Source organism: Helianthus annuus, chromosome 3 (assembly GCF_002127325.2).
Source record: "Helianthus annuus cultivar XRQ/B chromosome 3, HanXRQr2.0-SUNRISE, whole genome shotgun sequence".
In the NCBI taxonomy this organism is placed as follows: domain Eukaryota; kingdom Viridiplantae; phylum Streptophyta; class Magnoliopsida; order Asterales; family Asteraceae; genus Helianthus; species Helianthus annuus.
This window is the reverse complement of record NC_035435.2, coordinates 163,013,800-163,040,351: the sequence shown is the minus strand read 5'-3', so window position 1 is coordinate 163,040,351 and position 26,552 is coordinate 163,013,800. Positions and strand designations below refer to the sequence as shown.

At 35.2% G+C, this 26,552-nt stretch overlaps 1 protein-coding gene across 1 annotated transcript; it reads left to right on the top strand.

Annotated features, from left to right (window-relative positions):
• The first annotated feature begins 5,102 nt into the window (after positions 1-5,102).
• LOC110928215 (protein SPIRAL1-like 5) lies at positions 5,103-5,957 on the top strand. The gene is made up of 3 exons (XM_022171350.2): positions 5,103-5,427; positions 5,522-5,592; positions 5,807-5,957. Exons 1-3 carry the CDS (start codon positions 5,170-5,172, stop codon positions 5,820-5,822), a joined length of 345 nt encoding a protein of 114 aa, XP_022027042.1. The 5' UTR covers positions 5,103-5,169; the 3' UTR covers positions 5,823-5,957.
• The last annotated feature ends 20,595 nt before the right edge of the window (positions 5,958-26,552 follow it).

Sequence of the window (26,552 nt, the reverse complement as noted above, 5' to 3'; positions counted from 1 at the left end):
ATGATAGTCCAACATTTCTTTAACACTCTGAATGCCCGTTCAACATCTTTTCTTGCCGACTCATGCTTCTTCTTGTAATACAATTGTTTGACGTTATCCGGACATGAAAGAGTTTTCACCAACGTAGCTTACCATCGACAAGATAATACCCATATTTGTACTCCACATCACTTGCATAAAATGATGAATCTGGTGCAACTCCATCTATGACATCATCGAAAAGATTTTATGATTGTAAAACAACGATATCATTGTTTGCATCGTCCATACCAAAGAACGCATGCCAAATCCATAGATCTTGAGATGCAACTGCTTGTAGTATTAGGGTTGGACCATGTGGTCACCTCGATGGTGTTGGCCTTTCCAAGCAGTTGGACAAGTAGCCCATGACCAATGCATACAAACTAGGCTAACTATTATCGCAGGGAACCCGCGTATTCATTGGTGGGTTTCATATAAAAGTGGGATGTCGGTAGATGTCGGATTCCTCAAATATCGCCTTCCATAGAGGTTGATAGCACCTAATAATATTAAAGTATTACAACAACAACAACAACAACAATAATAAAAACAATAAATTAAAAGAATACATTCACAAAAATTGTCAAGACTATCTCGCCATACTCTTTCTTACATACGTAAATACTCGTCCTATGCATACGTTGCCATGCCGTATGCCAACTGATGAATTGCGGTTGTACATTTTTTAATACCAAAGAATCTAAGTTTACGTCTAACATCTTCTCTTTGTTTGAAATATGTACTCGCATTCTAAATGCCTGAAATTCTCAAAACAAAAGTCAGCGACTCACACGAAAGTGATGCCGAAAGTGTGTATCATCATACCAAGGGTTTTGAGCAAAATAATCAGCCATCAAACGTTGATGAGCACCCAACCAATCCCGTTCAAGGGGTCCTTGCCGTGTGCGTGGCTGGGACGATTCATCTTTGTCTCTTAAAAGTCGAACCGCCTCCTTAGCCGTTGTGATAATCAAGCCGTCGAACATTCCCACGTCAGAGCTTGATGAGTCTGATGACGAGTCAAAAGACATTTTTTTACAAAAAAAGTAGAGAAGATTTAAGCGTTTGATGGTTTAAAATGTTTTGTGAGTTGTGATTGGGTTATATGTGATTTGGTTGAATGATTTTAAGGTTTGTTTTTTTTTTTTCTTTTATAAAAATGAATGTTGCCAATGATCAAATTCATAATCAATCCATCTTTCCCATGCATGGTGCTTGCTAACATCACAATGATTTCAACGTTGACGCCCTGGGAGTAGTGTTGGGGGCGCCATTGTGCTTACTTGGCATGAGACGATAACCCACACAACCCGGTCTAAGTGGTCATAGAGTAAATTTAAAAACATCAAATTATCCTTATATTAAAAAACCAACGAAATAAACAGTAATAAATAATAATAAATATTAAAAAGAGGAATGAATTAACACTAATAAAAATAGAAATGAATTAATAGTATCGGGTACCGGTATCGGTATCAAATTTACCAACCTGAATGTATTTTCGGTATCCGTTCGGCACTGGTATTCATCGGGTTATACCCTTAAATACCGGTGCCGTACCAGTACCGACCGTATCAAGCCGTACTGTACCAGGTATATTCGGTACCGGTACCCACTTTTGGGGATTTCGGTAATGGTATTTTCGGTACCGGTTGGTACCGAGCTCATCAAATCCTGTAGCAACGTAGCAATGCAAGTAATTGCACATTTTAGATTATTTTTCATACACACAGTAAGTAAACTGTGTTTCGTTTGAATGAGGTTCTATATACACAACAACTTATTTTGCCTTTATTTTTTGTCTTTTTACGTAATTAATGAATTGTAGCATGTAAAATAAACTTGGATATTTAGGTAGCGTTTGGTACGAAGGAATAGAAGATGGAATGGAATGGTTCATTCTCATGGAATGAAAAGAAACATGTTTGGTTATCATAGGGTAATGGAATGGAGCATTCCAAAGGAATGTAACTCCTTCCAAATATAACAATTTTCATTCCTTGGTAAGGGGATGTTTTTTTTTCATTCCTTCAAGGAATGGAATGAAATATAAATTTATTATTATTATTATTATTATTATTAGTATTATTATATTTATGTTTATATTTATATTAATAGTAATATTAATATATATAAAAAATGTTAGTATTAATTATTTTACCATTATTATTATTATTATTATTATTATTATTATTATTAAGGCAATTATATTTTTGTCGTTTTTAATACAACTGTATTTTGTTAGTTCTTTTTTTATCAAAATGTACAAAGTAGTGATTCATTCGATTCACATATGTATAACCAAACATCACAATGGAATGGAATGATCCATTTCATTCCATTGTCCATTCCATTACCTCGTCCATTCCATTCCCTCATACATTCCATTACCCCATACCAAACAGACCCTTAGATTATTAATGAGCAAATCGTATCAAATCCTGTAATCAAATCGGTATCGTATCGGTACCACATTTACTATACCAAATCATTTTCGGTACCAATTTGGTACCCACCTTTTGGCGTTTTCAGAATCGTTACTTTCGGTTCGACACCGGTCTAGCACCATACCTATATTTATTGATTTTTACCTTCAAATACCACACCGTATTGTCCGAGCATTTTCAGTGCCGGTACCTAATTTCGATGATTTTCCGGATCGGTACTTTCGGTGCCATTACCGGTACCGAGCTCATCTATATTTTAACGTGTTAGCACCGTAATAACTGAACTGAAAACAACCGAATTTCCAACGTGTAGGACGTGTGGGTCCTATTATTATTATTATTATTATTATTATTATATATTAGGTTATTTAAAATCGCTTTTTTTTGGACGGATTGACTATATCCTTTTCACGACATTTTTATTTATGTTTTGATATTCAGTATCTGCTTGCCATTACTGACACGCATTTTGCAGTCATTGGGTCCCCGCCGCAACACGCGGACGAAAATTTAACTAGTGTTATTAATTTTAAATTGAAATATATTAAAAGTATTCATTTTATGAGATAAATATTAGAGTAATTACTAAATAATTACGAAACAAATCTGCTACCAAATTATTCATTAAATTTGGATTTTATAACTAGTGGGTAAAGTTGTAATACAAAGTCTTCTAAATCTAAAAAGTGTACAAATACACAATGGATCACAAAATATAACACAATATCGATCAATATATAATACAATGCTGTAAAATATAACACAATGTCGAGGAAAGACACCATGAGTCGCAAAAAAGACACAATACCACAAATATTGAAAAGACACAATGATATAAACAAAAATTCTAAAATCTAGAAGCTATAAATCCAAAAGTGAAAATCAAAAATCTCATATCGTAGTCGTAGAGTTCCATGAGACGATTTCAATGCCACTTGATCCTAACTTTATATTTCCTTAGTTATTCATAAAACTAATTAGGTTACTTAATTACACAATTGTAATATTCTGAATCCAAGTTAAATTAATCTCTCTATTAAGACTATACGTTGTGGGATGACATGAAGAGTGGGCATGAAGCGTCATGTGGTAGCTACGTCAGTAGTGGGCGTGGTAAAAAAGAAAGACGGGGTGGAAGAGGCTTGAAAGTGGCGTTTTAAAAAGTTAAAAAAAAATAAACATCAACCAATCAAAACCAACCTAAACAATACCCACCAATCAAGAGCCACCACGTCACCCCCTTTTTCCCCTCCATGCCGGTGAAAATCTAGGTGCCTTCCTCTCTACACCACCACCATGCCATAGCACGAGACGGTGTGCCGGCGTGATGAAGGCCTCCACGCCACTTCACACCGTGTGGTGTAAGAGATACGGATTCTTAAATAACATTCTTCTTGCAATTATATGAAAACAAAAATGAGGAAAAATAATCTTATGCGCACTAATGAATGTACGCAATCTTATTTGTAAAGATTATAATATAATTTAAACATACATCAAATGGTGTCTATTATCATTTGTAAGCAAAAATCAATCAAGGTTCAAAGCATCATTTTATATAAATTAATATTGGTTAAATTCTGACCAATTTCTAAAAATCTAACCATAGGTAGGCACTCTTATAAAACATCTACTTTAATGTTTCTAACTAATTATAGGATGCCACCAATAGGTTCAAAACCAAAATTCTGATTTGTTTGGTTAACAAAACTAACATAAAACTCCAGAAGTTGGATTTTTAATTATGAGAGTGAATGACCTAGCTGGTTTTGTTATATGTGTAAGAAACTTGGATTGATCATCAATTTTTCAGAAGTAGTTCTCTTTCTGAAGCCATCTATCTTTAAACTATTTTCTTTCTCTCCAGCCTCTGGATGTATTTTTGCAAATGCAAAATAACGTTGACAATAGTAAAAATAAAATTTTTGTACCTCTCATCCAAGTTGAACCGGCGCCACCCGTATTCGCTCTTCACCTGGATGCCGCAGAAAATAATGATGAGAGTGGGAATCCAACCTGGGTCACAAAAAACACTAAGGTAGCGTTCGTTTCATGGAATGGAATGGAATGGAATTAGGAAGTTTTTCTTTGTAAAATTGATGTTGGTTGAGGGAGGGAGGAATTTGAAATCCCATGAATTTCTTTAATCAATAAAATTTGTGTTATTTCAACATTCCTTAGAAATCCTTCACTCTAATGAAGGAATGGAATGGAATGTTGAAATAGTCACAAATTTCATTGATTAAAGAAATTCACGGGATTTCAAATTCATCCCTCCTCCAACCAAGATCAATTTTACAAAGAAAAACTTCATAATTCCATTCCATTCCATTCCATGAAACGAACGCTACCTAATTCTTTTCCCAACCACTCCACCACTGTCTCATTTCCTTGTAAAATTAAACTTATATACGAACTTTGCGACATATATTCTAAAATAACATGCATCACTTTGACAAATTGCCCACCACCAAAGCATTTGATTAATCAAAGAAACAAGACCAACCAACCAACAATCCCCACCTTGACATAAGCAAATGCACAAAAATAGGTCTAAAAAGTGGTGTGTAAACATTTATATATTAATCAAATAAAATCAAGCTGAAATATGATTAAAATTATGACAGAGAGGCATCATGACTCTCATACAGTTTCTATATATAGAGAGAGAGATATCCAAGACTTTTAGGGATAGGTATTGATGATGAATAGAAGGAACAGCTCTGGTGGAGGACAAAGTTCTTTAGGGTACTTGTTTGGTTCTGATGACTTAGGGCAACAGCAAAATGACCAATCTAAAGTCTCCTCACCGCCGGTTCTTACGCCGCCATATGGCATCGATAATGTAGACATGAAGTTGCCGGAAAAAGCCGAAACTCCTCCTACCAAGCAAGATGACACCACCTCCAAGAAATATATCTATCTCCATGGTGATAAGTCTAAAGATTTTCTGGTGACAGTAAGTTTTTGTGTTATTATCTAATTTTAAACATATTTTCTTCTCTCTCTTTTTTTTTTTTTTTGAGAATAATTAATTTTTTCGAGGATCATAGGGCCGGCCATCAACAAAAGTCAAGTCAGTTCCTGGTGGAGATTCATCTCTTGGCTACTTGTTTGGAGATAAGTAATGATCTCTATAGACTATAATCATAAACTTAACTATTTGCATCTATAAAATAAAGATACAATTAATAATGGATAGAGCTTGGAATCAATCCCAATGGATATTGATGTCACTTCCAGCAAGACTGTTGAATGGAATTGCCCAAACATATAATATCTTATTGTAGCAACTATGAGAAGGATGTGTTTGATATAATTTCATGTTTTATTTACAGGTGTTTAGGGTTTTAAGGGTGTGCTTCTTGTTATTTGTGTACTATTATCATCCAATGTGTTGCAATTTCTTGGATTTTGGAACTGTTCTTATGTTGCTTCATCAGAGTGCACTTTTATTTGATGCAGTGATAATTTTTACCGAAATATTAATACTGACTCCGACAAGAAGTGTTTAGTAATATTCCATGCTTATGGGTTGAAAGACTCGAAATGAAATTATGTCTTCATGATATAGTATATGTTACACACTCATATGTGAAAAGTTTGCATCTTGTACTGATTAAATATGTATCGGCCAGTACCATTAATATGGATGAAAAGGAGATCGTTGATGATGATCAAACATATATCTTCCTAGCTAGGCCCCTTCCCTTAATTCTACTATTGCATTCACGCAAATTAAGAAGAACTAAATTACACCAAAGTGTCCAAAAGATACCATAAAATTGTACAATAAAATTGGGGCTAATTAGCCCCATCCGTCTTCTGGCCCGATGATTTAATGAGTGCTATTACTACGTTCTTATCATGAATGGCTCTAGACATATCCAAAAGCCATTAATTTCTTATATATGTGGATATATGATCATACTAATTAGCTATAGAAAGATTTTAACTAACTTTCAATATTGGACGTAATTCAATCTCAAAGTGACCGTTGCCTAGTAGCCGTTTGAAGTTGTTATCGGATGAGAATAAATTGCACAGTCAAGCTTCATTCCTGATAATGTGGCTTGATCCACTTTTTACGTATTAGTTGTTATCTTTTGTTTGTTTACGTTTACTAGCCGTTGCATGTATTCCCCTTTATAAAGGGTTGATGAATGATCAATAAAATCATCCGAATTTGTGCAATCAACGATTAGATTTCCTGTTTTGCTCTATCATTTGGTATCAGAGCCAACCAGGTTCTGATCAATACTCTCAATTATCTTTCTCTCTTTCAATTCGCTTTTCATCCAATGGCCTGGAACAACACAAACCCTAATTCCATGAATGCAACGCTTCCGATCTTCAAAGGTGAAGGTTACGAATTTTGGAAGATCCGAATGAAGACTATTCTTATGTCACAAGATCTCTGGGAATTTGTGGAAACCGGTTTCAATGCAGCAGACACTGATCGAATGAGACTCCGAGATAATAAGAGAAAAGATGCACGTACACTTTCTCTTATTCAATCTGGTGTCCATGATGAATTGTTCTCTCGAATTGCAGGTGCAACGACAGCCAAACAAGCATGGACTCTGTTACAGAATGAGTATGAAGGAGACACAAAGGTCCAGATGGTGAAGCTACAGGGGCTGCGGAGAGATTTTGAAACCATACATATGAAAGAAGGGGAACCAGTGGGAGATTTTCTATCAAAGGTAATGAAGATTGTCAATCAACAAAGGGCTTATGGTGAAACTGTATCCGATCAGAAAGTTGTAGAGAAAGTATTGAGGAGTTTGCCAGTCAAGTGGGATCACATTGTGGCTGCCATTGAAGAATCAAAGGATCTAAGTGTGCTGACCTTTGATCAGTTGATGGGGTCGTTGCAGTCACATGAAGCAAGAGTTAATAGAGGAACTGAAAATGTTGCTGAAGAACAGGTGTTACAAGCCAAAGAGGATGATGCTGCTGGCCTGTTTATGAGAGGCAGAGGACGAGGACCTCCAAGAGGTAGAGGCCGTGGTCGAGGAAGAACAAATGGTCGAGGAAAAGCAGGTATTCAATGTTATAACTGCAACAAATTTGGCCATCTCAGTAGAGATTGCTGGAATGAACCACAAGCATCTCCTGCCATAGGAGACAACACTGACGAAGAAGAAGGGCAACTGTTTATGGCTGTGGAAGATGATGAAGAAGTTGTATTGGTAACAACAAAAGATGATGTCAATCCTTCTCACATCTGGTTTCTTGATAGTGGTTGCTCAAACCATATGACAGGTCAGTTATCATTATTTAAGAAACTAGATAAAACTAAAACCGTAGCTGTGAGAATGGGAAATGGTAAGAGAATTATGGTTGAAGGGAAAGGCACTATAAGGCTTGAAGTAGCAGGTGGTAAGTTTAAGACATTAGATGATGTTTATTATGCGCCTGATCTTGGTTATAACTTGCTGAGTGTTGGGCAACTGATGAAAACAAGGCATAAGTTAGTATTTGATGAAGGTGCATGCACAATTACTAAGAAACAAACTGGTGAAACGGTGTGTATGATCCCTGTTGCCAGCAATAATACGTTTCCCCTTGATGTTTCCAATGCTAATAATGTAGCCTTTGCCACCATTGTTGATGAGTCATACATGTGGCATTTAAGATTTGGGCACCTTAATGAACGAAGCTTGCAAAGCTTGAGCACCAATCAACTAGTTTATGGACTGCCCAAAATCAGAAGCTGGAATGTTTGTGAAAGTTGTGTTAGTGGAAAAATAACAAGAGCCCCCTTCTCGTCGCAAGGAACTAGAACCTCTGAACTGCTTGACTTAATCCATGCGGATATATGTGGGCCTATGTCAACAAAATCCTTGGGTGGAAGCCGGTATTTCTTATTGTTCATTGACGATGTAAGCAGGATGACTTGGGTTTACTTTTTGCACAGAAAAGATGAAGTGTTTGACAAGTTTAAAGTCTTCAAGGCCAAAGTTGAAAATGAAACAAATCGGAAGATCAAGGCATTCCGAAGTGATCGAGGTGGAGAATTTTGTTCAAATGAGTTTATGGCGTTTTGTGAGCAAGAAGGAATAAGGAGGGATTTGACACCTCCCTACACACCTGAACATAATGGAGTTTCTGAGAGAAAGAACAGAACTATAGGAGAAATGGCTCTAAGCATGCTGCATGAGAAGAATCTGAGTAATGTATTCTGGAGTGAAGCCGTTGCTACAGCCGTTTATCTCAGAAACTTGTCACCTACGAAGGCCCTTGATGAAGCTACACCCTTTCAGGTATGGTATAATCGAATTCCTTCAGTTCATCACTTAAAGGTGTTTGGGTGTGTTGCATACAGCCAAGTTCCCAAGCAGCAAAGAAGAAAGATGGAAGAAAAGGCGTGCAAATGTATTTTCATTGGTTACTCCCCAAACTCTAAAGCCTACAGGCTGTATGATCCAGTAAAAAGAAGAGTTGTGACAAGCAGAAATGTAGTATTTGATGAACATGCAAAGTGGACTGATAATCAAGAAGATAAGCATGGATTGCCAGCTGAATTAGTTACCATTTGGGAGCCTGAAGACAATGAAGACACTAATGAAGGTAGCAGTAACAGTTCAGTTCATGAAGATGGTGAAGTCAACAATGATCAAAGTGAGGCCAACTCCAGCAACAACAACAACAATCCAAGAATCAAGTCATTGAACCAGGTTTATCAAGAAACAGTTCCGCTTAATAGTGATCAAGTGCAGCAGCTGTATGAATGTCAATTAGTTTTATCATCAATGGAGCCAAGATCATATGAAGAAGCCGCTAAAAATCAGCAGTGGAGAATGGCTATGGTACAAGAATTGAAGTCTTTGGAAGAACATAAGACCTGGTCTCTAGTTGAACTGCCTCGTGATCAACAGGCCATTGGTCTCAAGTGGGTGTTTAGGGTAAAGATGGATGCAAGTGGTGAAATCAAGAAGTATAAAGCCAGGATTGTAGCAAAGGGGTATGCCCAGGAATATGGCATCAACTATGAGGAGACTTTTGCTCCTGTGGCAAGATTCGAAACAATTAGAATGATTCTTTCATTGGCAGCTCAACAAAAGTGGGCTATCTTTCAACTTGATGTCAAGTCTGCATTTTTGAATGGGCCATTACAAGAGGAAGTTTATGTGACACAACCACCAGGATTTGAAGTTAAAGGAGAAGAGCATAAGGTTTACCGGCTGCACAAGGCCCTCTATGGTCTGAAACAATCGCCAAGGGCCTGGTATGAATGTATCAACTCGTATCTGAATGATAATTCATATTTGAGACTCACAAGTGAGCCTACTGTTTATACAAAGAAAACTGATGAAGGCAATATTATTATCATTTGCATTTATGTTGATGATATAATATACACCAGCTCCTCTCAACATTTGATAGAAGAATTCAGAATGAAGATGATTCAGGAATTTGATATGACTGATTTAGGGAAGTTAGCTTACTTCCTTGGGTTAGAAATCAGTTAAACAGTGAACGGTGTCTTCGTGTCACAAAAGAAATATGCTACAGATCTTCTCAAGAAATTTGGCATGTGGGGATGCAAGGGTGTTGTAACACCGATGAATAAAGGCGAAAAATTACAAGGAAGTGATTCAGGCAAGGTTAATGGGACTGAGTTCAGAAGCTTAGTGGGAGGATTGCTATACTTGACACACACAAGGCCTGAATTGGCATTTGCAGTTGGGTTTATTGCAAGATACATGCAATGTCCAACTTCAATACACTATGGAGCTGCAAGAAGAATTCTAAGGTATGTGGCAGCAACACTTGAGTACGGCATATGGTATGAAGGAGGTGTAGCTGTCAAGGTAATTGGCTATTCATATAGTGATTGGGCTAGGTCTGATGATGATAGAAAAAGTATATCGGCCTATGTGTTTTCAATTGGTAGTAGTGTAGTATCCTGGAGCTCAAAGAAACAGCAAGTTGTGGCCCTTTCATCAACCGAAGCTGAGTATATCTCAGCAACTGGAGCAGCATGTCAAGCAGTCTGGATGAGGCAACTACTAAATGAGCTGGGCTATAAACAAGAAGAGGCAACTGAGATCTATTGTGACAATGAATCAGCCATCTTCATGTCTAAGAATGTAGCATTCCATAGCCGGAGTAAACACATTGATATCAAGTTTCATTACATTAAAAGTATGGTGGATTCAAAACAGATAAAGCTAAAGCCCTGCAAGACTGAGGATCAAATTGCTGACTTGCTGACAAAGCCTCTTGGACCGGACCAGTTCAGTTATTTTAGGGAAGCTCTCGGAGTCAGAAAGATTGAATTAAAGGAGGGTATTGGACGTAATTCAATCTCAAAGTGACCGTTGCCTAGTAGCCGTTTGAAGTTGTTATCGGATGAGAATAAATTGCACAGTCAAGCTTCATTCCTAATAATGTGGCTTGATCCACTTTTTACGTATTAGTTGTTATCTTTTGTTTGTTTACGTTTACTAGCCGTTGCATGTATTCCCCTTTATAAAGGGTTGATGAATGATCAATAAAATCATCCGAATTTGTGCAATCAACGATTAGATTTCCTGTTTTGCTCTATGATTCAATAGTTACTACTTACTAGAGCTACAAAGGAACCGAACGAACACGAACGAAACCTAGTTTGTGTCCATTAATCGTTAAGGAAATAAATATACCAAACACGTACCGATTGAGATTTTTTATTCGTGTCCATTCATTGAGGAAATGAACGTGTTGTTCGTTAATTTTAGCTAACAAACACAAACAAGCGCCTATGATCACAAATGAACATATATTAAAAGGCGTGTAATATACGATACACTAATAATTATTATATATTAAGTAAATTGTCATTTTAGTCCCCGAGGTTTGTCTCGAATTGCCACTTCAGTCCAAATAGGTTTTTTCTCCTCTGCGTCCATGAGTTTTCATTTTTTTGCCATTTTGGTCCAACCCATTAACTTGGTTAAAAATGTCAATTAACTCACACTAAATAGTTTGGTAGTTGCCATTTTCATCCAAAAACTTTTTTTAACTGAAAAAAAGGGTTTTGGATGAAAATGGCAACTATCAAGCTATTTATTGTGAGTTAACTGCCATTTTTTTCATGAAGTTAATGCATTGGGCCAAAATGGCAAAAAATGAAAAAGTCAGAGACCTAGAGGAGAAAAAAACTATTTGGACTAAAGTGATAATTTGGGACAAACCTTAGGGACTAAAATGACAATTTACTCTTATATATTTTATTAGTGGAAATTTTGAAGTCTAGCTTTAAATAAAATGAAATAAATAAAAACGCTAATGAACTATCAAATACAAACAAAAACGAACACAAACGCACATGTTACCGAACGTCCCCAACATAAATGAACGAACATGGCCTCCGTTCATGTTCGCTCATTCAACTAAACGAATGAATACTTTCATCCATTATCAAACGAATGAACGCAAATGAACTTCAAACCAAACGATTTACGAACTATTAGCTGAACGTTCGATTTGTTTGCAGCCCTAGTTACTACATATGCAATCATATATGAATCATATATAATTGTTTGCCACCCATTTAATAATGTATTCCTGCCATGGTAATTTACTGGCCACATCTGTATCAACATGGGTGTATTAGCAAATGTGTCCCGAACTACATTATATAATATGATTATAATGTAATTCGGGACACATATGTCGACGCTAAAACCAATAGCGGCGATGAAAATGGCTTTTAGCGGCGACATATGGCGCCGCTAAAGGTACCCGTTTGATTGCTTATTGGCCGTTGGATGAAGACCTGATAGTTTCTCTTTACAATTAGAATTAAATGCTTTCTCTTCAATTATACACATGTTTATGAAAAATATGTACAATAACAGTGTATCTTGGTTGTTGTGTATAAAAACAAACAGTCACAATACACATGTGTATAAAAACAATTACTCAACTAACAATAATTATACACATGTGTATAAAAAACAAACACTCACTATACACATGTGTATAAAACCCAAATTGTTTAGTCATCAACAAAAAGTCTTTATACACATGTGCATAAAACACAAATTGCTAAGCGAACAACAATTATACACATGTGTATAAAATATAAACAATCATTATACACCATCGACACCTTTAATTTTTTAAATAAAGAAAACTATAGCAAGACCATAAAATGTTACGGTCATTAAAAAATATAAACGCATGAGAAGGTTATGTTCATTACAAAAGTATGGGGTAGTTTATTTAAAAGTCAAAAAACAATTAAGAAACTAATATTTTTTACTTCCTGAAATACCCTTTTGAATAAAAAAATAAAAAGAAAAGGTCAACAAGATGAGTGGTTAAAATTGGTTCATTTAATTCACAAATAGGGGTTCACAAATGAACATAATCCTGTATATATTTGCTTATTAGTGAATTTTGTTCGTAAAAATATCGAAGAATTTAAGCAAATGCTTATTTGTGTTAGGGGTGAGCAGAAAACAGAAATAACCGAAAAAACCGAACCGAAACAAAAACCGACGGTTCGGTTTTCGGATTTTTAATAACCGAAAATTTCGGTTCGGTTTTCGGATAATTATTTTCAATAACCGAAAATAACCGACCGAATCGATAAGTTTTAATAGTATACCAAATCTATATATTTTTATGTTTGAGTTGTTTAAGTGTTTACCCATGTTACTAAGAATTATTAATTTTATTCTTGTTTGTTAAATATTTATAATAAGAACATTACCATGTTTATGTATCATTAAAATTATCCATTGTTTACAAGACTAACAAAGTTTAATATAAAAATTAAATGGTTTTCAAAGTGTTATAAAAGAAAACGTCTTAACAAAACTTTAGAGAAACATTAAAATAGATTACAAGGTTATGTTTATGTGAATAATATTAATTTAAAAGACTAATTATATTAACTTAAATGTAAACATTTAAAAAAGATTCTTAAAATTTTGAATTATACTTTTAAGTTTTGAATCTTACATAATTTGTTTCAAAAACCGAAAAACCGAACCAAACCGTTGCTAAAACCGAAATAACCGAAACCGAAAAAACCAAAACCGAATTGAACCGAACCATGCATACCCCTAATTTGTTCAGTACCTAGTGTTATATATAACTTTACCTAAATTACATGTGATCCATTATAATATGGTCAAACCAAACTAGCATGGTACAACCTAATAATAAACAATTCTTTAATTATCCTTTAAAACAACATCCATAATCTTGGCACAATGTCCACCACCAAAACACTTAAACCAAAGAAGCAAAAGCAGCCAACCAACAAATCCCCACCACCAACTAAACAAACACAAAAATGGAGTAAAAGTAGAAAGCATTGATAAATATGAAATATTTCCGCATTATAAATTTCCAACATTCTTCTACATAAAGTAGTTGTATTAGAGACTTAGGGGAGTTTTCAAAATAATTTTAATATTATACTTATATATTGTTATGCATAAAGGAGTTGTACTAAAGGCTTAGAGAAGTTTTCAAAATAAATTTGATATTATTCTTTTAACTAAAAAATATTTGGTTTTTTTTACTTTTAATCCAACAGTACTCATCTTTTGCAAATTTAATCTCACAACTTTTTTACTTTCACCTTTGGCCCTTCTACTTTTCATGTTTTGCAAATTTTTTGTTTATGTTTCGCTTGAAATTTTGCGAGTTCACACGACGTAACATGCGTATATGGTTCATCGTTTTTACGTTTTCTTCTAAATTTTGCGACTTAACACGATGCAACGTGCGTATATGGTTCAACGTTTTTACGTTTTCTTCTAAATTTTGCGACTTAACACGACGCAACGTGCGTGTGTGTGTAGTTCAACGTTTTTACGTCGTCTTTTTTTTCCTGTTTGACAAGTTCGTTGCAATGCGCGGGTTCTAAATTGACTTAGTTATTACTTTCCATACTTTACATTTCGGTCTAATTTCTTCATATTAACATGCGGTAACTTCAGTGTTGGTGGTCGTTGTCGGTGGTGTGGCATTGGTGCTATTTCTCACGGTTTTACACCCCCACTGGAACGCCGGGTGCTTAATACTAGCTTAAAATTAAAAAATAATCAAAATAAATAAAAAGGACAATTTGTAGAAGGTGAGTCCCTCATCTATAGCTTCTATATATGACTCACTAGGTTAGAACCCCGTGTATTACACGGGTTGAATAAATGTAATTTTATATACCAAATAATATAAAAATATATATATCTCTAAAAATCTCGTTTATTACACGGGTTGAATAAATGTAATTTTTTATATCAAATAATAAAACAATATATATTTAAAAATCTCGTTTATTAAATGGGTTGAATAAATGTAATTTTATATATTAAATAATAAAAAATGTTGTATTTTTAAGAAACTCATGTGTTATACGGGTTGAGCACATGTAATTTTATATACCAAACAATTAAAATTTAGCGTACATCTTTTGTTAATTTCAGGATAAATAATTTTGAAATCTGATAAATATTTTAAAATATTAGATTATCTTCTATACGAATTGTTTAAATTTATATTAAATTTAATTTTATAATTATCTTTTAATTGATATTAATTATCTATAAAAAATAGATGGCTTCAATGAATGACATGTGTCCTCCCAATGGTTTCTTTTATTATATAGTATAGATGTATAGTATAGATGAACCGTACAACAGGAAATATTCTAGGGTACTTAGTTTGGTTTTGAAGATTTAGGACAACATGGCAAAATGATTAATATAAAGTAGAGAATATGTCGGTTTGTATGCCACCATTAGGCACCGATGACTTAGGATAGAGGTCACCAGAAAAGCCCCAATTTCGCCTAGAAAGATGACTCCGACTCTCTCAAGATATATAGATATATATCATGGAGATGGTGATGCATAGATTTTCTGTAAGTCTCCTTTTCGATGATTATAAGGTCGACTATCAACTAGGGTAGAGATTCATCTCTTGGCTACTTGTTTGGGGATACTTGATGATCTTTTTATAATTTATAACCTAACTATACACATTTTCATGAATATAAAGGGGAGAGAATTTGTATCCAATCAAAGCTTAGATCAAATTAGCCTAAACGATGTACTGACTTACAGTTCTTCAAAGGGGTAGGATAGTTCTTCACCTAAGGGGTCTTTGGAAGGTTATGATAGTTCATATGTGCTAGTAGTCACTAATCAAAGTTCTAATGATGAGTCACCTAAGGGGTCTTTGGAAGGTTATGATAGTCCAGATGTGCTAGTAGTCATTAATCAAAGTTCTAATGATGAGTGGATACTACACTCTCGATGCTCTTATCATATGATTCCTCGTTAGGAGTTCTTTAAAGATTTGAAGTAAAGAATAGTGTTATCTCATTTAAGCTGGAGAATGAAAAAAAGTATCAGATTGGATAAGGTAAAATACATTCCTGACTAATCTAAGAATATTATCTCTTTGGGTACATTTGAGAGTAAGGTTACAATGTTAATTTAAAAAATGGAAGGGTCGAGGTTGTTAAGGGTTCCATGGTAGTTATATCAGGAACAAGAAAGGGTAACAATACTTATGTTCTAAATTGTAAAATAGAACAGGAAAATGTGGATGTGGTTGTGGCTCTTGGGGTAAAGGAAAATAGTGCAATAATGTGGCATAAAAGACTAGGGCATATAAGTAGTCAAAGATTGGCAGTTTATGTAAAACGACAAGTTATAGTTGACCTAGTAGATGGTGTTATGGATTTATGCAAAAATTAAATTATGGGAAAGTCACACATGGTGAAGTTTGCCAAGGGGGTTCATGTCACAAAAGGGTTCTTAGAGTACATTTATGCAAACTTGTGTGTGTGGGGGGGGGGGGGGGGGGCGCTCCAAGACCACAACCTCATGTGGAGCTCTATACTTCTATCTATAGTGGATGATTATTCAAGGAGTGTCTAGGTATATGTTCTTAAACATAAACATGACACATTTGCTAAGTTTCGGGAATGGAAGATTATGGTTTAAAATCAGACATGTAAAAAAGTTAGGAAGTTGAGAAGAGACACTGAACTAAAGTTTTGTACTAGAGAGTTTGATCAATTTTGTAAAGCAAATGGGATTTTGAGGTAGTTGATTGTACCAGAGACACCTCAACAAAATGGGTTGGTAGAGAGGATACTCTACTCAATTAGGTGAGATGTATGTTACATAGTTTAGGACTGCCTTAAAAGCTTTTGAGGTTCAAGGGCAGAAGTAGAAAGTGTGTTTGTTGCTAAGATCTCTATATGGCTTAAAGGCGTCACTAAGACAATGGTGTCTCTGGTTTGATGAGTACTTTGTTTCTCATGGGTTTTAGGGGAGCAAGTTTGATATTTGTGTTTATTTTATGGAGTCTGGAAGTAAACAATATGTCTATCTACTATTAAATGTAGATGATGGAGTTTAATATGAAAGAAATTGGTAACTAGGCACAAAGAAGAGGTTCTTTAAAAGTTGACTTAGGGTGCCCATGTTAGAAAAGTTCTTCATAACTATGTTATGTTATGGATAAGAGTAAAATATTTTCTACTCCATTAGCACAACACTTTAAACTATCTGATAAGGATTTTGCTCAATCAGAGAAAGATATAGCTTGTATGCAGAAGGTACCATATGCAAATGTTGTAGAGAGTTGATTTATCTTATGGAGTGTACCAGACCTGATATAGGGTATGATGTAAGTCTGGTAAGTAGGTACATTGTTTGTCACACCCCAACCAATCGCGGAAACATCAAGGCGAGACGTAATAGATTGTTCAAAAGCATCATAACACTAGATTGCGACAATAATTAAAATTCAAAATTTCATTTCCATATTATTGAATAGTACAATACATTGTTTGGAAAAGAAAATACGACAATTTGCAAGTTTCAAGACTAAAACATAAAGAAATGCATAAATAACTTTGGTGAGTATCTATGTAACGCTTCACGTTTCTGTACTTTCCTTATTTAGAAAGTTGTATTTACATTTCCATTTTTTAGAAACTTGTATTCGTATTTCATTTCCAAATTTGTAATCCGAGGTCTTGATCATAATGGGAATACAATTATTATCCACATTTGTTTATGCATACATACACAATGTTAATCAATCACAATTGTGCATCTCAACGAATCATGCTTGGCGTCTTATAAACGCAACTGAATCACACTTAGTATATATATGTATATACGCTCGGAATATTATTTATACACATCATACATACATCATGCTCATTATATGGCCATTCATACCCTAAAATGTCCCAAAAACACTTAACATGTAAGTTTATTAAATAATATAACCAAACCACCAACAATTAAGGTTTAAGAATAAAAAATTTTCTTCTGACATGTCTTACGGACCGCAAGTCAATAGGTCTTACGGTCTGCAAGAGGCTTCAGCACGGCAGAATCATGACCAGCTCGCGATTTCAGCCATTAAACTCACTTTTCAACCACTTAACCCCCACCTAACTCTATAATAACTCAAACCCTAATTACCCAACTATATATAGGCCTCATCCCCAACTCATAAACACTTTCCCACACTTAAAAACACTCTCAAATCCCTCTAATTCTCTCAAGAAATGCCAAATTTGGGCAGAATACCTTTGAGCATAAAAATTGAGTTCTAACTCACTTCTCTTCATCTCCTTGGACAACCCTTGAGGATGTTACCCAAGGTTTACCATGATAAAACAAGCTTGGTACATCACTCATATGAGGCTCCAAAGTGGATTTTATTTTTTATTTTATAAAACTTTTACAAACTTGTCTTTGTTCATGCTTATCTTATGGAATTCCTGCACCACACTTGGTCCCAACTAAACTCATGTTGTGGAGCTTGTGTCACACCCCGATATTTACAGCTCAGCTTGGTGGGCCCGGTGGGGAGTATTGTAACGTAAGATTGGTATTGTCATAGTCAAACATACACAGAATAGCACATCGGAAGTCTTGGAATATAAAATATTATTACAAACCCAAATGTCTGAAAATACCGAAAGGATAATTACATACGAGTTTGCAAAATTAAATCCACAGGCGGATCTTTATAAAATGTACAAAATGAAGTTTAGCAGACTTTAGGGCATCCTAAGGATTTGCAAGATCCTTTATTAACACCAAGAAGCTCCCAGCCAATTACGAGTAGTACCTACCACTTAGCCTTTTTAAAATACGTCAGTTTACACTGGTAAAAACAATTAACTGACTCTTTTGAAAACATTTATGAAAATTGATTTAAATGCACAAGGCACAAAGAATCTTTTATAACTTGGGGTAATTATATAAAATAATCTTGTATACAGATTTACATATTTGTCGTACGTTCAGGGCCTGGGATAGAAGCCGAGTCATGATTAATAGACACACCACTAATATAATCCCACAAGGAGTTATCCTCACGAGTGGTTATATCTTATATCTTAATTCCCTTTTTGGGGAAAAGAAACAATATCGCAACTGTCAGGTGTATGCCTAGACCCCGTGCTTAGGTCATGGCCATTTGCATTTAAATGATGCCAAGGATATCCAGGACACGGTCGTTAACCCCCAAATGTTTATATATAAAAAAAACAGATTAAAACGGGTTATCTTAATGATTTAACCACTAATCGATTAAAAATACCCGACCAAGTGGTAATAATTTACCGTATCCCAAGCCCGTATAAGGGAAAATAAGTTAAAAGTATTTACCTGAGCTTAAAATGCAAGTTTTGTACACTCAGTCGTATAATCTACTCAAACAAGTGCAAGTAGCTTTTACCAGGGCTCCTAATCTGGAGCGAAGGTTTTATTAACCTACTAGATTACTAACGGGTCTTATTCAAGTTACAAACTTTGACCGATTAGTTTAAAGAAAGCTTTACGGCACGAAACGCTGGATTAAGCGATGACCGGATTGGAATGTAATTTAGACCCGACAAGTATGGAGACTTGTATTATATGGGTAAACTAATTACATTCTGGAATTTGAAGTTAAAATGATAAGGTTTGACCCGTTTCGGCTAATTTATGCAAACTAGTTACATAAACCGTACCGAACGCGTATATGCATAACGGGTAACCGGATGAGTCATGTACAAGTTCCATAAGTTATTATGCTTCAAATATGTAATGATATCAGTAGGATATCAACAATTATGCCCAAAAAGATTTTAAAACCAATTTAAGTCCCGTAAGGGTATTTTGGTCATTTCAAAGTTTATAAAAGAGGTTTAATAGTAAACTGAGGTTCTGGTCTGAAACCTTTAGTAAAAATATTTATTTTACCATGTTACATTAGTAAGATATCATACATATGTGAGGTTTACCATTTATGGCCAAACTATGCACCGTAGGGGCATTTTGGTCATTTCACATATGCTTTTAAGGTCAAATTTGGAAGTCTGAGTTCAAGACTTATACTTACTGTTAAAGTATTAAAATTTATTTTTAAAATCAGTAGGTAACAAGTCTTAGGTGTTAAATATGGTTTTAAATCATATTATGCACCTAATTATCGTAAAAGTCGGTAATTGACGATATTTGAGATGTTCATGAAATCCTGAGATTTTGATCAGCCTTTAATGTTTCAAATATTTTATTTAACATATATTATCAGTAGGAAAAGGTTTGACATGTTAATCATATGTTAAACTCATTTTATTAGCAAAAAGGGTATTATCGTTATTTATCGAATTATACGAGAACTCAATGATATGGTCAGTTTATAATCTAAACCAAAAATCCCTAAAAATAATATCAAAATAGTAGGTAATGAGTTTGGTGCCAAAATTTGGGTTTAAACATGATTTATGCACAAAAGCGTAATTTAATTAATAAAAAGCTAAGTTTTACGATATCTTGTATAACTTTAGTTTGAGAACAGAAAATGATGTCAAATTTATTTGACATGCTTATATATCAGTAACAAAGCTATTTGTATACTCATATATCCAAAAATCTCGTTTTTATACTATAAGGGCATAATGGTCAAAGTTAAGCATAATAACGGAACATGTGCAAAAGCTCAGATTTCTAATATGATCGTGTAATATAACCTTATAGGGTTATGCTACATTAAATTACGATCATATTGGAACCTTAAATCAACAACAAACTAATCTAATTCGGTTCATAATCAAAAGTCAACGCAGAAGTCAAACTTCGCGACTTTCGGTTGCGAACCGACCCTAAAACTGGAATTGACGAGCCAAACACGTTTGCACATGTTCTAATAATTATTACCAAGTTGTTTAAGTGATAAAACGTATTTTAGAACATTTCTAAACTCATATTGCAATTATTTTGAAAACTGACCCGTTGACTTTTTAAAACAATATTACGTAGACTCGTCAATTGACCAAGCAAACGTGATTCTTAGGAGGTGCCCTTTTGAGGGTTTATCACCTACCTAATTACGATCACGTAACCATGTTCGTTGCGAACAATGGCTTGACCATTTATGGTCTAGCTAAAAGTCAAAGTGTTTATCATAAACGCTTGACTTTTCGGCTTTAAAAGCCAAACACAATAACTAGTCACAAAAGGACACTTACAAATGGTCCTATGGACTGAATAGAACTCAAAAGAGGTTCCAAAATGTTCAGGATCCTCTAGGATTGAGAGAGAGAGAAAGAAAGGAATGAGATGCAAGATGATCAAATGAATTCTATGGCCTATTTATAGTTTTTGTGATTAAAAAGGATCTTGCCATGTGTTTAGGAAATTGATGAGATCATTCCATGTGTCTCTACAGCTGTTATATCCAGTATACCAGCACAAGGTTTGCTAAAAAATGGTTTTTAGAATACAACAAGAGCTGAAACCATCAAATAAAAACAATATGCTGCTGTCTTGCTCGCTGGCGGCCCGCGAAGAGCACAGGTCCAGCGGTCGCGGCCCGCGACCTAGGTCGGGCCCAGTTTCAAAGTTTGGCAGATTTGCATGATTGGTCCCTGTCTTCATCTATGTGCTTATTTAACTTATATAAACGACATAAACTGTCCCTCTAACTTCTAAATCAGATGTATTCATGTTAGAACAACTTTTGAAGGTTGACAAGAACAGTCCTTTACACCTTTACTTGTTATTTAACTTTCAAACTTTACATTATTGACACAATATTTTCTAGTTTATTATGTCATGTTAATACAAGGTACAAAGACCTCTAGTGATCATTCTTAGGCATCTCGAGAGCTCGACCGAGCATTGCGAAGTTCTCGGTTTGTTTAAAAAGATCCTCCAAGGCGTAGTTTCGCTTATTGTCGCTTTTAGTCCTCTAATCGCACAAAGTAGTGCGTAATATCGTTTAATGATATTACGACGCTCTCGTTCGCTTAAATGGTCACCCAAAGGCATAGATTTAAAAGTTGACGCTTTTGGTCCCTTTAACGCGCAAATTTGCGCGCATTATCATTCTATTGCGTCAAGGCCCTATGTTATCCATAAGGCATTCTCAAGAGTATTATCAAATATCACGATTCTTCGGGTTCGTTAGAAGGTCACTCGGAGGTATAATTAAACATGTTGACGCTTTTAACCCCTTTAACTTGTAAACTTGCGCGTAATTTCACTTATTGGTGTAAAAGCCCTTAATGGCCAATATTAGGCATTCTCGAGAGTGTAACCAATAATCATGAAGCTCTCGGTTTGTTAAAAGGTCACTCAGAGGTAAGAATTAACATGTTGACGCTTTTAACCCTTCGACGCGCAAACTTTCAAATAATTACACAAACGGCTCCTCTCGACCAACAAGTGGCTCATTTGTGAATATGAATACCGTGTATTGTTATTCAGAGGCTTAGTTTAAGCATGTTAACACTTTTAGTCCTTCTATATTCAAAGTTTTTGATTTTTCGCAAAATTAGTCCCTCATAGTCAACATTTGACTTCATTAGGGTTTAGTACACGTGTCAACACATCGTTGGTCACGATTTTACGAGGTGTTACATCCTCACCCCCTTAAAAGAAATCTCGACCTCGAGATTTGCTCAAAAAGATGGAAGTACTTTCTGTCGTATAATGGACTTAACTTCCACAATATATTTGGGACCTCTATGGGCACCCCAGTCGACCTTTATAATAGGTACATGTTTTCTTTCGGAGCTTCTAATCCTGTCGATCCTTAATCGATACTGGTTTCTCAACAAACCATAAGTTTTCATTAATTTGCATGTCATTATGTGGTAATGCTATTGACCTATTGGCGAGACATATCCTTAAATCACCAGTGTGAAACACATTGTGATTACCATCTAGCTCCTTAGGTAAGTTTCAGCTTATAGGCTACCAATCCTGACATATTCGATTTTCTCGAATGGTCCAATATATTTAGAGTCTAACTTGTCCGTTATATCAAAATGCAGTACAACTTTCTAGGGTGGTACTTTCTGTTGAATCTTGTTCCTTATTGAGAACTCAAAAGGTTTGCGACTCTTATTATCATGGATTTTCTGTCAATTACTGGCAGCTTTCAGATAATCACGGATTCGTGTGATCTTATCCGTAGTCTCCAAGGTAATTTCCGATCCTGATAATTGGATTTACTAAACTTATGTCCATCAAACGGACGTTTGACATCTTATCTATACAAGGTCTCCAAAGGAGCATCCTTGATGCTTATATACTAATTATTAGTTATAGGAAAGCTTATTTAAGGCGAGATAGTCATTCCAACTACTGCTTAATCCAATCTTTAAAGCATAGCTAACCTCACGGTTAGTCGAACAAGTCGACGATCCTGGGTAGCTGATAGCGATTCTTAATTGTTGCCTAATTAAGGTTGCGGAGCTCTCAGAATGATGAGTTAGGCTTTATGAACCTTTCTCTTAATACTCATTTGATTGGGGTTTCAATCCTTTTATTACTGTCGGTACTTAACCAATATGGAGATTTTTCAATAGATGCAGCCCTAAGTGGGATATTAATCTTTAACTCTACTTGTCTCTCAGGAGGTAAACATGGTAGTTCTACGGAGAAGACAATCGAGATACACAGAGATGACAGAGATATTCTAAATCTCAGGTTTCAGTTCATCTATAGTTATCCGTGCCACATAAATGATACATTTTCCTTACTAGTGCAAGGATGCCTTAAGTAGTAACACTTAATTGGACCTTTCTATACTGGATACCTTCTTTGAATATCATTAGCTGACTTTAGTACAATATAACCATTGGGATATCTTAGTGGTTCCATGCATTAAACCTCCATACTGATAAGGCATGTAAGCAATCTATGGGACACACTAGGATACGCCAATCCTCATATGGCGCTTTTATCAAGCATAGTCTGGCATTCGCAGTTGATAGAAATCAATGAGATAACAAAATAAAATAACATATATTGTCATACTCTATCTGGAGATAGAGTACTCCAGATTTTTTGAATGAAGATTTCCGACAAGAATAGAAGAAATGGTTCCTATGATTTTCGTCGGTAAGTTTTACCTTATACTTAATATCCGGAGTTCTTATGGGAAAAAAATTTCTAAAAGTTTGCTAAGCTTATGATATATGGAAGACTTAGTAGTACCTGGATCAAAACAGAAATTCTTAGTAATAGAATTATTGATAAATGATAAGGGACGTACCTGGTGTCTTTATTGATACGAACCGCCTCTGGCATTTATCGGGAGGGTTTAAGCGCCTCCATTCTTAGTCCCTTTATACTTAGCTATACCATATTTGACAGTTTTACGGCAGCTAGTCCTGATGTGGCCCTTCTCGCCACAGCCAAAACATACTGCATTCTCTAAGTTTCTACATTCATGGGACTGATGACCAGTTCTTTTACAGACGCCACGCCGCTTTAGCCTTTGTTCCAATCGATTTTGTATAGCTCGAAAGCTCGCCACAAGGACTTTTAAATATGGAACATAAGTCCGTCAAGAAGGACATAAAAATGTAGTACATAGGCTTGTCACAAAGGACATATAATAGCCATATGGCACGAAGGCCTTGTGGTAGAGGACATATAGGATATGGCATAAAACGCTTGTCACAGAGGACATATAGGATATGGCACAAAGGGCCTGTCACACAGGACATTAATATATAAGCCGCAATCTTATTTACTCAGGGATTTTAAGGTTTAAACTTAGTTCTTTAATTTTGGGCAGAGAGTCATAGGCTACATCTGTCATTTCTTTTTAAAGACGATTTATTTTGCCACATAGGCAAATCATTGGACATCACTAATGGATGTTTATACATATATTTATATAATTATTGTAATTAAGGACATTAGTCATGATCTTATCGATCTTATAGACTATAAGGCTTGGGCATTGCCTATCACCTTGGATGGTAAACCATAACGGTCACATTTGTCAATGTCACTAAAGAACAATATAGTATATAGCCCGCAGGCGAAACATCACTAAAGGATGTTAAATAATGTGATCATCATATTAGATGATATTAGTCATGATCATATTGATCTTTTAGACTTTGAGAATTGAACATAGTCCAGCATTTTTAGACAGGGGGCCGTAGACCACAACTGTCGTTGTCTTATTGGACAACAAGTTTAGCCCGTAGGCACTTCATCACTTAACGGATGTTTATATTATGATCATCACATTGATGATACTTGCCATGATCTAACTCGATCATATAAGCTTTAAGGCTTGGACATAGTCTAAATACCTTGACGGCTGGTGTGGTTTCTTAAGTCACACTGCCAGAAGTGTTAACATGTTCATAGATGTTAACAAGGATTAATTGTCTTAAGAGGGTTTTACAAGTGATAGAACCATCCAAGCTTTCAACCTTCAATGTTGAAAGACTTGTGTTTTGGTTAGGTGTGAACAATGGAAGCCTTGGCTTTCCAACTATGATTCCACAACCTCACTTAGTTAGTTAGTCCGTTTTCTTTACCCCTTAAGTCATCAAGTAAACTTTCTAGCAACAAAGTGTCCAAACTACGCCAAGTCTCCAAACATTTGCCATGATTGGAATGCAGTAGTCTAGTTTGAGTTTCACTTGGTTTCTTGATGATTTCGATGATTAGTTACTTGTTCATTCTTTATTTACTTCATGACCAACCGAAATCATCAACTAAGTTGATGATTTTGTGCTTCGGTGAATCATATAATGAGGTTTAATGGATGAATATCATCCTACCTCCTTGCTTGACATACTTGATAATACTTGACTATGAGACAAATATATGTATGTATATATATATATATAAGATACTTCTAACAACCAAATCCTAAACGCTAACCGATTCATGGATAGATGTCAAGGGTTATGGTTATAATATCTTGAATTAAATTCCTCATATTTGGACTTCCAATAGGCGAACTTGTGCCTATGAAAAACACCTAATCATGGTGTTCAAATTTGGATATTTGTCAAGATAGTTTTTATGTATTTTCATACTAAGTAATCATCTTGTATTTTCATTCTGACTCCAAAATCCGTCGAACTCATACGCCTCGTTTATCCTTGTAGGATAATCTGACGGTTCCTCTAAACACTCCGACGCATCAACTCACGTACGTGGGATTTACTATGCAAACTATGGGTATACTCGATCCCATTTTCCTTTTTACACACTTTGGGTGCAACATGTACAATATATTACAAAACGCCTACTGACGACTAAACTTGTTTACATATGCACTTTATCCTTAAAAACATGATATTTGTTACATTCTTGTTATTACATGCCATGCTTATACTTGTGTTCTATATGCTCATTAACTTTGCAAGCCTATCTTAACAATTATAGCGCTATAAGATTAAAGCACCTCCCGTTTTCTTATGGTATTGTTAAGTAAACTATTTTACGGCCTTGTCGTCTCGGCGACAAGGATATGCACGATTGCGGTACACTTTGGTTTGACTTATAGTTAACAAGTGCTAGTATGTTAAATAACAATGTATGCAAATTGCCATGTTGGATATGAGATAACTTTTAGACACGATTATACTCGCCAACTTTTGTTGATTTTATTTTAATATATGTTGTATGAAACTAGTTGATGACGATTGAAGAAACGATATTTAGGGTGGACTAGAAACACACCTAAACCTTTAATTTATGTTATTGTTTCATGTTGTTTTGCTTATATGCGTCATGTTGTACTTTCCTTTCACAAAACGATGTATTTTCCATTTTAGTATGA